General features: G+C 39.4%; 1 protein-coding gene across 2 annotated transcripts in view; it reads left to right on the top strand.

Moving 5' to 3' along the window:
• The first annotated feature begins 7,598 nt into the window (after positions 1–7,598).
• LOC110508904 (3',5'-cyclic-AMP phosphodiesterase 4C) overlaps positions 7,599–15,312 on the top strand; it is an 82,051-nt gene continuing 74,337 nt past the window's right edge. For both annotated transcript variants that reach the window (XM_090225028.1, XM_090225027.1), the window contains exon 1: positions 7,599–10,869. In XM_090225028.1, coding sequence (XP_090081154.1) covers positions 10,637–10,869 — 233 coding nt within the window. In that variant the 5' untranslated portion in view covers positions 7,599–10,636. The remainder of the gene's footprint in view (positions 10,870–15,312) is intronic.

The raw sequence follows: 15,312 nt of genomic DNA, 5'->3' as shown, positions 1-15,312 counted from the left end.
ATGAAGAACATTGCGTGTTTTGTATCCTCAAGATGGCATTCTGTTCCCCTTTTTGAGAGCCTAGAAGATTAGCGCACAATGCTACTGCACCTAAGCTACCTAATGAAATGGGCTAGGCATAGGCCTACCTCCGTTTGCAGACCTGGTGATTTATGTCATTCGGTGATGGCGATTGTCTATTTTTTTTTTAACAGAACGCTTTTTATTACGTATTGAAAGCCTTTCAAACTCAAATTCAGCTAGGGTCAACATAGGTTATCTCCTCATCAGTAGATAACATTATGCGACATTTAAACTCTAGCGAACTCTGGCCTGCCAAACCAGATATTGGCGACACACATGCATGAATAATGGTAAAGATCACCGCCATTGGACTGGAGCAGTGGAAAGCATTCTCTGCATTCTCTGGAGTGATGAATCACGCTTCACCATCTGGCAGACCGACGGACAAATCTGGGTTTGGCGGATGCTAGGAGAACGCTACCTGCCCGAACACATAGTGCCAACTGTACAGTTTGGTGGAGGAGGAATAATGGTCTAGGAATGCGTTTCATGTTTCAGGCTCCTTAGTTCCAGTAAAGGGCAGTCTTAACGATACAGCATGCAATGACATTCTAGATGATTCTGTGCTTCCAACTTTGTGGCAAAAGTTTGGGGGAAGCCCTTTCTGGTTTCAGCATGACAATGCCCCCGTGCACAAAGCGAGATCCATTCAGAAATGGATTGTCGAGATCAGTGTGGAAGAACATGACTGGCCTGCACAGAGACCTGACCTTAACCCCATCGAACACCCTTGGGATGAATTGGAACGCCGACTGCGAGCTAAGCCTAATCGCCCAATATCAGTGCCCAACCTCACTAATGCTCTTGTGGCTGAATGGAAGCAAGTTCCCGCAGCAATGTTCCTTCCCAGAAGAGTGGAGGCTGTTTTTGCAGCAAAGGGACCAACTCCATATTAATGGCCATGATTTTGGGATGAGATGTTCGACTATTTTTTTATTGTTGAACATAAAATATTGTAAAAACACCAGCAAATCAGCTCCAAATGATTTTAATTTGGTAAATCTATCAAAGTATTCCAAAGCATAGGCCTAATAGAGAAATATAACCTACAGTAGGCCTAATAGAGAAATATAACCTACAGTAGGCCTAATAGAGAAATATAACCTACAGTAGGCCTAATAGAGAAATATAACCTACAGTAGGCCTAATAGAGAAATATAACCTACAGTAGGCCTAATAGAGAAATATAACCTACAGTAGGCCTAATAGAGAAATATAACCTACAGTAGGGCTAATAGAGAAATATAATCTACAGTAGGCCTAATAGAGAAATATAACCTACAGTAGGCCTAATAGAGAAATATAACCTACAGTAGGCCTAATAGAGAAATATAACCTACAGTAGGCCTAATAGAGAAATATAACCTACAGTAGGCCTAATAGAGAAATATAACCTACAGTAGGCCTAATAGAGAAATATAACCTACAGTAGGCCTAATAGAGAAATATAACCTACAGTAGGCCTAATAGAGAAATATAACCTACAGTAGGCCTAATAGAGAAATATAACCTACAGTAGGCCTAATAGAGAAATATAACCTACAGTAGGCCTAATAGAGAAATATAACCTACAGTAGGCCTAATAGAGAAATATAACCTACAGTAGGCCTAATAGAGAAATATAACCTACAGTAGGCCTAATAGAGAAATATAACCTACAGTAGGCCTAATAGAGAAATATAACCTACAGTAGGCCTAATAGAGAAATATAACCTACAGTAGGCCTAATAGAGAAATATAACCTACAGTAGGCCTAACAGAGAAATATAACCTACAGTAGGCCTAATAGAGAAATATAACCTACAGTAGGCCTAATAGAGAAATATAACCTACAGTAGGCCTAATAGAGAAATATAACCTACAGTAGGCCTAATAGAGAAATATAACCTACAGTAGGCCTAATAGAGAAATATAACCTACAGTAGGCCTAATAGATAAATATAACCTACAGTAGGCCTAATAGATAAATATAATCTACAGTAGGCCTAATAGAGAAATATAATCTACAGTAGGCCTAATAGAGAAATATAACCTACAGTAGGCCTAATAGAGAAATATAACCTACAGTAGGCCTAATAGAGAAATATAACCTACAGTAGGCCTAATAGATAAATATAATCTACAGTAGGCCTAATAGAGAAATATAACCTACAGTAGGCCTAATAGATAAATATAACCTACAGTAGGCCTAATAGAGATATATAACCTACAGTAGGCCTAATAGAGAAATATAACCTACAGTAGGCCTAATAGAGAAATATAACCTACAGTAGGCCTAATAGATAAATATAATCTACAGTAGGCCTAATAGAGAAATATAACCTACAGTAGGCCTAATAGATAAATATAATCTACAGTAGGCCTAATAGAGATATATAACCTACAGTAGGCCTAATAGAGAAATATAACCTACAGTAGGCCTAATAGAGAAATATAATCTACAGTAGGCCTAATAGATAAATATAATCTATAGTAGGCCTAATAGAGAAATATAACCTACAGTAGGCCTAATAGAGAAATATAACCTACAGTAGGCCTAATAGAGAAATATAACCTACAGTAGGCCTAATAGAGAAATATAACCTACAGTAGGCCTAATAGAGAAATATAACCTACAGTAGGCCTAATAGAGAAATATAACCTGCAGTAGGCCTAATAGAGAAATATAACCTGCAGTAGGGCTAATAGAGAAATATAACCTACAGTAGGCCTAATAGAGAAATATAACCTACAGTAGGCCTAATAGAGAAATATAACCTACAGTAGGCCTAATAGAGAAATATAACCTACAGTAGGCCTAACAGAGAAATATAACCTACAGTAGGCCTAATAGAGAAATATAACCTACAGTAGGCCTAATAGAGAAATATAACCTACAGTAGGCCTAATAGAGAAATATAACCTACAGTAGGCCTAATAGAGAAATATAACCTACAGTAGGCCTAATAGAGAAATATAACCTACAGTAGGCCTAATAGATAAATATAATCTACAGTAGGCCTAATAGAGAAATATAACCTACAGTAGGCCTAATAGAGAAATATAACCTACAGTAGGCCTAATAGAGAAATATAACCTACAGTAGGCCTAATAGAGAAATATAGCCTACAGTAGGCCTAATAGAGAAATATAACCTACAGTAGGCCTAATAGAGAAATATAACCTACAGTAGGCCTAATAGATAAATATAACCTACAGTAGGCCTAATAGATAAATATAATCTACAGTAGGCCTAATAGAGAAATACAACCTACAGTAGGCCTAATAGAGAAATATAACCTACAGTAGGCCTAATAGAGAAATATAGCCTACAGTAGGCCTAATAGAGAAATATAACCTACAGTAGGCCTAATAGAGAAATATAACCTACAGTAGGCCTAATAGATAAATATAACCTACAGTAGGCCTAATAGATAAATATAATCTACAGTAGGCCTAATAGAGAAATATAACCTACAGTAGGCCTAATAGAGAAATATAACCTACAGTAGGCCTAATAGAGAAATATAACCTACAGTAGGCCTAATAGAGAAATATAACTACAGTAGGCCTAATAGATAAATATAATCTACAGTAGGCCTAATAGAGATATATAACCTACAGTAGGCCTAATAGAGAAATATAACCTACAGTAGGCCTAATAGAGAAATATAACCTACAGTAGGCCTAATAGAGAAATATAACCTACAGTAGGCCTAATAGAGAAATATAACCTGCAGTAGGCCTAATAGAGAAATATAACCTACAGTAGGCCTAATTGAGAAATATAACCTACAGTAGGCCTAATAGAGAAATATAACCTACAGTAGGCCTAATAGAGAAATATAATCTACAGTAGGCCTAATAGATAAATATAATCTACAGTAGGCCTAATAGAGAAATATAACCTACAGTAGGCCTAATAGAGAAATATAACCTACAGTAGGCCTAATAGAGAAATATAACCTACAGTAGGCCTAATAGAGAAATATAATCTACAGTAGGCCTAATAGATAAATATAATCTACAGTAGGCCTAATAGAGAAATATAACCTACAGTAGGCCTAATAGAGAAATATAACCTACAGTAGGCCTAATAGAGAAATATAACCTACAGTAGACCTAATAGAGAAATATAACCTACAGTAGGCCTAATAGAGAAATATAACCTACAGTAGGCCTAATAGAGAAATATAACCTACAGTAGGCCTAATAGAGAAATATAACCTACAGTAGGCCTAATAGAGAAATATAACCTACAGTAGGCCTAATAGAGAAATATAACCTACAGTAGGCCTAATAGAGAAATATAACCTACAGTAGGCCTAATAGAGAAATATAACCTACAGTAGGCCTAATAGAGAAATATAACCTGCAGTAGGGCTAATAGAGAAATATAACCTACAGTAGGCCTAATAGAGAAGTATAACCTACAATAGGCCTAATAGAGAAATATAACCTACAGTAGGCCTAATAGAGAAGTATAACCTACAGTAGGCCTAATAGAGAAGTATAACCTACAATAGGCCTAATAGAGAAATATAACCTACAGTAGGCCTAATAGAGAAGTATAACCTACAATAGGGCTAATAGAGAAATATAACCTACATTAGGCCTATGTGATCATATACAAATGAAAGCAAGGTTTGCAATGATTATGTTTTAGTGAAATATTGTATATTTCGGGACTTCTTGCGGTCAATTTGCAGTTTAATTTATTTATAATTATGTTCTGGCCCCTTAATTAACCATTCACTCAAGAAGATGAATTGTCCCGTGGCTGAATCTAGTTGAGGATCCCTGATCTAAAACATGGTCCTTAAATAATTTCCTTGGGACTGTTTGCCAGCTTGGCTCATAGTGCAGGACATGTGGGAAGTGTGAAGAGCAACTCCTCATCAAGGTTTTCCAGCTCAATAGAGGTAAGATATTTCCAATGTATTGTTTGTTATTCCTTCATCATACTACATCTGCTGAGTCAGTTGTTCCTGGACAGCATATTGTTAGTCCAATTAATGTCATAATATTAGGTAGGCCTATTCTATAGATTTGTTAGGTCTATTTCCACTCTTGTCAAATAGTGGAGTAAAGGAATACATTTGGTTTGACTGTATTTTGAAATATAATAAACATTATTATTATTTTTGTAATTATAAAAAAAATACAATACAAAATATACACATACAAACGACAACATACAGATGCACACAAACATCCACAACATCACCCCTGCCCAGACCCACGTGTTCACACCCACAGCGCCAGTATCACCCTTCCACATGGCCTCAAACTGCACCATTTTGTTTCTCTTTGTCACCCACGTACTTTCAACATTTAGATAATCATTTATCTTCCTAGAGTTGATTGACGCACCGGTGCATCAATCTAAATTACATAGCAAAAAAATCCCCAGCAAAATCTGTCAGTTTAAACTAGAGATATCTGTTTTTACATTTCTAAAGAAATAAAGCATTTGACCTTTCCATTGTGTTAAAGATGGAGGATTTGTTGATTTCCAGTTTAAGTATATGTTTTTTCAAGATGATTGATGAGAATGGTATCGTCCAACCCATCTGGTATCTCACTGAATCCTCATACACCACGTCTTGGAATATGCAGACAGGCAGATTAAATGCCCATTCACATTGCACTCCCACAAGGCATGGATTATTGAGTCATTGTTAGTTTTACATTTAAGACTTGACTCTGCCGTTGTGCTGTAGAATTTGTGAATTCTGTCTCTTGTGTAATAAATTATATACATTAGTTTATGCTGGATTAAGTGTACATTCTCGTTAGTTTGTTAGTTATGTTCCAACATTACCTCCATCTTGTGCCAATATTAGTTGTTTTCAAGCTTTGTTTCCAATAGTTTATATTTGTTTCTAAGAGACTGTCAGTTAGATATGCTCTCTGCAAGGTTTTTTTTAAAGCGCCTTCAGAAAGGATTCACACCCCTTGACTGTTTCCACATTTTGTTGTGTTACAGCCTGCATTTAAAAATGGATTAAATTGAGACGTTTTGTCACTGGCCTACATACAATACCCCATAATGTCAAAGTGGAATTATGTTTTTGTAATTCATGTCTGACAAAAACCAAACACTGCATTCCACAGTAAGAACCTCACACCAACTGTCAGCATGGTGGTGGTAGTGTGATGGTTTGGGATGCTTTGCTGTCTCAGGACCTGGACGACTTGCCTTAATAGAAGGAACCATGAATTCTGCTCTGTATCAGAGAATTCTACAGGAAAATGTCACGCCATCCGTCTGTGAGCTGAAGTGCAGCTGGGTCATGCAGCAAGACAATTGTCAAAAAAGCACAATCAAGTCTACATGAAAAAGGTTAAAAAGCAACACATTTGAAGTTTTGGAATGACCTAGTCAAAGTCCAGTCTTAATCTCAATTGAGATGTGGCAGGACTTGCAGTTCATGCTTGAAAACCCACAAATGTCGCTCAGTTAAAGTAATTTTGCATGCAAGAGTGGGCCAAAGTTCCTCCACAGCGACGTCAGAGACTGATCAACAACTACAGGAAGCATTTGGTTGCAGTCATTGCAGCTAAAGGAGGCACAACCAGTTATTGAGTGTAAGGGGGAATTACTTTTTCACATAAGGGAACTGGGTGTTGTGTACTTTTGTTAATTAAATAAATAAAGTAAGTATATTTTGTTTTTTGTAAACTCACGTTGCCTTTATCTAATATTAGGTTTTGGTTGAAGATCGGATAACATTCAGTATCAAAAATATGCAACAATAGGGGACCAGAAAAGGAGCAAATAATTTGTCACGGCACTGTATGTAAATTGTATATTTCGGTATTTAATTTTCAATAAGTTGGCAAACATTTCTAAAAACATGTTTTCACTTTGTCATTATGGGGTATTGTGTTATTTCTAGGTAAGAAATAAAATAAGAAATAAAATAAGTCAAGGGGTATGAATACTTCTGAAGGCAATGCATCTTACCTATCATATGAACATCCTTGTCTGCATCAAATAGGATTCCCACAAGATTATTCTGATATCCAAAAGATTTGATTGAAATTTCTTGATATGAAAATTTGAAGTTGCATGTATTTGAAAATGTCTACATGGGTCAGTCCAAAATTGTTTTTTAATTCGGTCATGGAAATAAATGCATTTCCTATTACCAAGTCATTTACAGTTTCTATGCCTTTAGTTTTCAATGTAGACCAATTTATCAGTGAATTCTGAAAAGCTGTCCAAGGATTGTTCCATAGGGTTATGTTTAAAGGGAGTGATATTGGTTCTTGTAGAATAAGTTACATTTACTTCCATGTTGTTATAGTGTTATCAACCATCAAGTTGTTAATGTTCCTAGCTACATCCTTAGAAAACAGACACATGAAAAGATTCTAGGGATGATCATGCGTATCTTCAACATGTACCCATTGTTCCTCTTTAGTGCATTTAACTATACTGTATGTTACATGTAAAAGCCCTGGGTGGTGAGTTGATACAAATCCTAAGTATTTTATATTTTTGGTGGTCCACTTAATGGATTGCTGTAGATCATGAGTTATTCTTTTTTATTTTTCCTGTTGTCATTATTTCAGTCCCAACCTCCCATCCTTGCCCATTATTTTCCATCCTTGCCCATTCTTACCCAACTAGCCAGGCTGGTTCCAACCTCCCATCATTTCCCACCCTCCCCTACCTTTAAGACACACTTACACCCATCTATCCATCCATCCTTCAACTTACTCATCCATTATTATTCATTTCTGCCCAACATATACCCCATGCATTCACACGCCCATTCTCTCTCACCCTCCTAAATATATTCAGATTTGTTTTTATTTATGTTGTGGGACTGGCACCGTTTGAAAATAGAAGGGCCTCCCGAGTGGCGCAGTGGTCTAAGGCAGTTGAGAGCAGCCCGTCTCCTCACTCAGCCTTCTGTCCCGCTGAAACTCCACCCAGGACGTCAGGAAGAGCGCAGAGCCAGAGCAGCCCGTCTCCTCACTCAGCCTCCTGTCCACTAAGAGCCTGGAAACCATCACTAGCTGCTATCCAGTTAGTCACATGTTTTTTTGCTCTTGGGCTCAATTCCAAACCAATGTATCTTTTTACCCCTATGTCCTTGTTAGTCTTGTGGTTTGTTTGGATAGCTGATCCCTTCCATTCCTCTCCTCCCTGTGGTGTGGTGTAGGGCGAGTGGGAAAGTTAGATGGTGAAGGGGGGCTGGATTTAGAGCCTCGCAGTTGGAGTAGTGCTATCTATCTCTTTCCTGTAATGCTTGCCTCAACTTAAAAATGCATCTGAAATAGTAAAAGGGTCCCAATACAAGTCCTGCACATTCCCACTGGCATATCTGATTGGATGCAATATGAACATATACAGTAGGAGCCCTATTGAAATATTAAAAGCTGTGTGTGGCTCTGTTGAAGGTCTGGTAAGTTTGACTGTCAACTTCATGCTTGTCATGTCTTCCTCCCTAAATGGAAACTAATAATGACCTAAAACAGGTCAACTAAAACTACAGTCATGTAAATTATATTTCAATAATACAACAGCAGACAAAACCCATATGATAGATTTCACTGATTAATCAAAGATCACAAGATTCACTAATGACTACTTGGGCATCTATCTCCCTTGGGAACATGTGAAATACTGTGTGTGTCTCTATGTGTGTGTGTGTGTGGAGGGGGGGGGGGGGGGGGGGGTTACTTCCTGGTTCAGGAGCCTTCTGATTGGACCAGCAGTAACATTGTGCTAACATCTTCCCCCTCTGTGCTCTGTGGTTGTTGTTGTTGTTTTTTGAAGAGAAGAGGAATGAAGACATTCCTGTTTCATGGTCAGTTTTATCTCCTTGTTATCAGCCAAGCATGTGAGAAGGGTAGGAAGATCTGTTTTTCCACCAACAATTGAACTTTTTTGTTTTGCCGCATGAATTGTCTATTCCTGTCTGCTGTGGTTTGAATCAAATCTTGTTGCATTATTTTGGAACACAATGTAAAATCCGTAGTATGAAAGGGCTGGGTAATGGAACAACAAGCCGATAGGGGGTGCCAGGTCATATTGCAATAGGAGGTAGCATTGACAACAGTGGCTCATGGTCTTTAAACGCTTCTCATTGTGACCATATGTGACTGGGTTGGTAGCCAATACACTCTCAAACTATTACAGTATACAGTTCGATACAGTTCATTGGACCCCAAACATAATGTTATCAATCCTGTGAATGTCAAACATTTAGAATTGTGTTTAAAGAGTGTACTCTTGAATAGATGTGTTGTGGCTATTTTATAGCCTTTATGTTGACCTAACTGCTAATATCTCCAATCATTGCCCTCATGCTTGTTCTCACGGGGAGAAACATATATAAATATATAAAGCAAAATAAACTTCAGCTGAAAAACAAGGCCTTTTAATGCAACAAAAGCATTTAAATTGAGCTGTATTTAATCTTTTATTAAAACAAACCTTAGTGATCTGTCGAAGGATGCTTTGAAATGTTACTCTTACTTTGGAACAAGAGGATTCGTTCAGACATTTACCCTGAGGTGGTTGTTTGTGGTTGTTTGAAAGTTGTTCTTCTCACCACCATCCCATTGTTAATGATTGGTGTTCTTTAATAAGGACACTCTATTTGACAGTTGGGAGAGAACCAGAAGAGGCTTTTTTAAAAGGTAACACTGTCTTAGCCTCTACCAGGCTGGCTGTCATAGGTTTCTCCTGCGTCAAATGTTCCGACTCCTAGGTTATTCTGGGGAGCCCGGTGCTCAGCTGCAAGTCGTAAGATTGCAGGAAAACCTTTTCTTTTATTCTCCTGATAAACAAAGCCGCCCAAGGAAGTGAGCCCCCCAGCCACAGATAGAGAACCATCGTGACAGAGTCCATGCTCTTTATAACTTTATCTACCCTGGTTTTTTATAGTCGGGGTCCTTCATGTGACTTTTCCTGGTAGACTTGTGAGCATGTGAAAGGCAAACGGACTTCTTAAAGCACATTTTTTGGACGTCACAAACAATAGGACTGGGACTTAGACCGGAGTACTGCTTAGTTGAGCAGGTTTAATGTTTATACTCTGAGGACTTGAGATAGGAAGTTATTATAGAGCATAGTTTGAAGTGGACCAGCACTAGGCTCTGGTGAGAGGAGGGGGATGGGGCAGATCTGTCATGCCTCTTGCTCACTTTAAATCAGGCGTCCATATTTAGACGGAAGGGAGGGAAGGCCTAGCAGTTATGTAAACAAAAGCCTGGGCAGGCAGGGGAAGGGATTGCACTGTAATAATATTTTAGTCCATTAACCACGACTATGACCTTTGGAGAGAGACAGGGCTGTTTGGAAATAACGGACATGGTCAGATAGAGAGCTGTCTAGCTTTTTCACGTTCTCTCAGAGCACTTTCGAGAGCACCCACTAGAGTCAGTATTAGTTGTATCCCTGACTAATGGATTGATAAGTCCAGGTATACTGACCTCCATGCTGACCTGACCAGTCAGTTTTGTGAGAGGAGGATAGGACCGGTAAAGCTTCAAGGTTGATCAGAGTCACCAGGAGAGCGTAGCCAAGCCAGGTTAAAGGGACAGCGGGAACCAGGACCAAGCGACTGATGACATGAGCGAAGCATGCTCTGAGGAGGAGTGGTCCGAAGAGCACTCTGAGGAGCAGCTGGTCAGCAGGCTTCCGGTCATCCAACTCAAGGCCATGTCGCCAGGCATATCCCCTAAAATCTCCCCACGCGACTCCCCCTGTGGGTCACCCCGAAACTCCCCGATGCTCTTCAGGAAGCTGCTGATGAACCGGAGCATCAGTCTACAGAGGCGCTACACTTTGGCCTACACTCCCAGGTAGAGACCTTACTGTGTTCTATGTCTTTTCCAGTCTCGGGGTCCCTTAGGGCTGCATGACTTACCCTGTAATGTTTAGAGGGCAAACTTTCAAAGCTGGTAGAAAAAAGGTTTTCGGGGCCTTTTTAAAGGTGATTTGAAGTTAAGTCAGCAGAGTGAGGGTTTTGTATACGGCGACTAACAATAACTTTTGAAAGTACTGGCTTGTGGTGTGCTTGAATAGATGCCTTTGTTGTAGAGGAGCAGAATCTCTTCTATCGGCTGGCATCAGGTGGTCTAACTCATATGAAGCCTTCTTTCTCTGTTGTGTTGTTTTCCACGTAGCAACAGTTAATTTGAAGAAAAACAAACGGATTCTTAAAATGGTTTTACAAGGTCCTTCTCTCTGTACAGTAGAGTTGTTGTAATAACAGATTCATATTGAATATTACAGAGGATGTGTATAAAAGCTGTGTTCCCTTTAAAAAGTAAATACATCTCATCAGTGTTCCCTCTAAGCTGCGTGTTGAGCTTCCTGAGACTGCCACGCAGAAGAAATATCAGCGTGCGCAAAAAATACGAGATTGAATTTCACTCAACTATCTTGAGTTTTCCCCGTTAGTTAACACTATCAACGTTTCCCTTTACTGTGGGAATTGTGATCGAATCAACGCACTATTAGCCACTTTCAATGCTATATACCGAAACAGAACGAGCTATGCAAGATTTAGTATGCAAAACTAAAGATGTCAAGAGATTTTGGTGTAGGCAGAACACATCAGAGTAGGTTACGACTAAGGCCCGCACTTTACACAGACCTGTGTGCCATAACCAGAGCTTTAGTAGGCCTATATTCAAATAGACCATTGCCGTAAATGGATCAAGCCATTCACTTTGTACTGGACTGTTTTTACTGGACTGTGTTTACAGCATGAGCGGTCGTGATTAGATGCTCTTGTTTTAAGATCAAAGCGAGAGCTACATTTAGTGACTTGTGCACATCTGTACATTTGTTCATATTGTTTGCTAGTTATTGAGTTATTAGCCCAGTTATAGATCATTTGCAGTCAGCAGTGGGGGAGTGATTACACAAAAGCACAAAATGTGTGCATTTCTAGACATCTTTGAAAAGAAATTCAGGTAAAGAACTGTTTTTTTTGTCTTAAAAGGGGCAGTGTTGTATTTTGAGACAGGCTTGAATAAGCTAAGTAGCCAATAGGCAGAGGGAAGCATAATTGGTCTGATTCTCTGTAATAATGGTGTGGGAATAATTACGCATTTTATTTTGTAAAGTGGTTTCCTGCATCAAACAATACAACAACATTTTCTGTCACGGGCCTCCCGGGTGGCGCAGTGGTTAAGGGCGCTGTACTGCAGCGCCAGCTGTGCCATCAGAGTCCCTGGGTTCGCGCCCAGGCTCTGTCTTAACCGGCCGCGACCGGGAGGTCCGTGGGGCGACGCACAATTGCCCGGGTTAGGGAGGGATTGGTCGGTAAGGATCTCCTTGTCTCATCGCGCACCAGCGACTCCTGTGGCGGGCCGGGCACAGTGCGCGCTAGCCAAGGTTGCCAGGTGCACGGTGTAGCCTCTGACACATTGGTGCGGCTGGCTTCCGGGTTGGATGCGCGCTGTGTTAAGAAGCAGTATTGGGTTGTGTATCAGAGGACGCATGACATTCAACCTTCGTCTCTCCCGAGCCCGTACGGGAGTTGTAGCAATGAGACAAGATAGTAGCTACTACAACAATTGGATACCAAAAATTCTGTCACCTTGTCTGAAGTGGATGAACAGGTTCAAGACCTGCATTTAGGCCTACATTGAACACCACACATCAGCTGCTAATGTAGGCTGAACAATAGAACAGCTATTTCCATCTTAATATGTTATGGGATACATTCAATCCATTCAATTCTTGTTAATCTAACTGTACTGACCAATTTACAGTAGATATTACAGTGAAAGAATACCATGCTGTTGTTTGAGGGGATTGCACTTGAAAATGTATTAATAAACCAATTAGGCACATTTGGGCAGTCTTGATACAACATTTTGAACAGAAATGCAATGCTTCATTGGATCAGTCTAAAAAGTTGCGCATACAATACATCCATCTAATGGCCAAAATCTAAATTGTGCCTGGGCTGGAATAATACATTACAGACTTTCTCTTGCATTTCAAAGATGATGGTACAAAAAAATACAAAAAAGCTGCATGTTTTTTTCTTTGTATTATCTTTTACCAGATCTAATGTGTTATATTCTCCTACATTAATTTAACATTTCCACAAACTTCAAAGTGTTTCCTTTCAAATGGTATCAGGAATGTGCGTATCCTTGCTTAATTTCCTGAGCTACAGGCAGTTAGATTTGGGTATGTCATTTTAGGGGAAAATTGAAAAAAAGGGTCAGATCCTTGACCCACTAGTCACTACCACTAGTCATAACCCATGATATTGATGCAAATCAAATATTTACTGTGTTTGTGGAGACGGAGCAGGAGTAGGAGGGCTGATGAAAGAGCACTTAACCTTAATTGCCTGGGAGCAAAACAAATATTTTGTCTGGGGGTAGAGTTTTTTCAGACAGCAAAACACTGTGTTTTTTCTTGTGTTTGTGACACTGTCTGTCTGGTGGGGTTCGGTGTTTCCAGTTTATACAACATGTTTTGCTTGTGCAAAGTGCACTTTAGGGGAATGACCAGTTGTGGAAAATTGTCTGGAAAATCAGATACACTCACAACACTACACACACACACACACACACACACACACGCACACACGCACACACACACACACACACACACACACACACACACACACACACACACACACACACACACACTTAAATGAAGAGATGTGAAAACATAGGACTGTCAAGAGGTGCCTCTGAATCATTGTAAGCAAGTTAGTTTCAGGAACCTTGAAAAACAAGCCATTGGTGCAAGGCATTTGAAAATACTTTTCCAATAAGCCAAAAAGTGTTTACAGGTTCATACATCTCTATAAACGTTTATTGGTGGGGTCATTTTGCTCTGGCATTTAAACGTTACTCCTAATGGTGCTGTATGTGAGTCTGTGTGATATAAACCAAAGAAAAGCACTTAATCTTTCTGGTTTATGTCAGACCTATCCGTTTCATGGAAATTGGTATGTTTAAAACTACTATAAATATTAGAAAGAGGGGCCATTTTGAAAGGGACCGAGCCTTGTAAAAGGCCTGAGCCCCTATAAAATGTACAGTGCTCCTAACAGCGACAATGAAACAAACTGTTGGAGTTGAGTTATAGCAGGATGGCTGGGAAAGGGGAGGAATGAAACAAACTGGGAGTCTGTTGGGAAAACATGTACAGACAGGCAGCTTAAGTTTATCAAGCAAGGAGAAGTTATCTTCCCGTCAAAGACGATAAATGTTTCAGTTTGAGGGAAATGTTGGAGGAAACCACAGTAGTTCCTTTCAGTGTAATATAATGTTTTGTTGTCATTGTGTGTTATGTTGATTGGCTTAGAAAAGTGGCTGAACTGACAAGCACTTCCCCTCATAAAAGTCCTGTGTGAGCTGAGACAGAACAGGAAGCGAGACATCCCACTCCCCTCATTTTTTATGATTCATATACAGTCAGTAAACTAAGCAGACCAGACCCAGCTGCTATCGCAGTGGTACCTATGGGAGAGCCAACGTTTTAAGCTGACCGGAAGTGACCTTTTTTTAAATTATGGTAAACGGCCTGAGTAAGACATCTCCATGTATCCTCCATCTTTGGTATAAGTCCGTAAGAAAAATAATATTTTCTGAACAATGAATGGAAATACTGCACCCAACACTTGTTCCTAGAACAATTTATTTGACTGAGTCAGGTGATGAGTGATGCCTTCTTTTTTCATAGTATTGGTGCTTGTTTCATTAGCAACACAATTCAATCATATGCTACTGTATGTTTAGTGCTGTCGCTTGTCTAGTCTTGAGTTTGTTAAGTGCCATCCGACGTTATCAGAAGTAAGGTTCACTCTCAAGTGCCTCCAAGTGATTGTACTCTCCTGCAATTGATTTACCGTCTGAATGACCCTCAACAGACATGGCACAGGGACAACACCCACCTCCTTCTCCTTTTCACACTGATTGTGCTCAGGTCACCCTTTGTTTTTGGGTAAAGTTTTCATTCTGGGTCCTGGTCACCAGACATTTGTCTTGAAAACAACATTAGCCCACTAGTCTGTTTATAAAAAAGCAAGGCTCTGGGTCTGTTGTGCAAGGTTTTGTAGCGCTTTTCTGTGCATCGTGTTGCGGTTATGAACAACATAAGGGACAATTTTTGAATCATGTTATGGATCTAAAGCGTCACTTGTTTTAGAAATTGGACAGAAAATGAAACATTGTAATGCCTCTAATTTCCACCAGAGGCTGCTATGTTACTTACTGTAGATGCATATTTTTGCCTCTGTCTTGTGCTTGGACTGTTAGCTTGAT

This window comes from Oncorhynchus mykiss, chromosome 28 (assembly GCF_057628025.1).
Source record: "Oncorhynchus mykiss isolate SJ-2025 chromosome 28, ASM5762802v1, whole genome shotgun sequence".
In the NCBI taxonomy this organism is placed as follows: domain Eukaryota; kingdom Metazoa; phylum Chordata; class Actinopteri; order Salmoniformes; family Salmonidae; genus Oncorhynchus; species Oncorhynchus mykiss.
The sequence above is the reverse complement of the archived record's forward strand: the minus strand, read 5'-3'. Positions and strand labels throughout refer to the sequence as shown.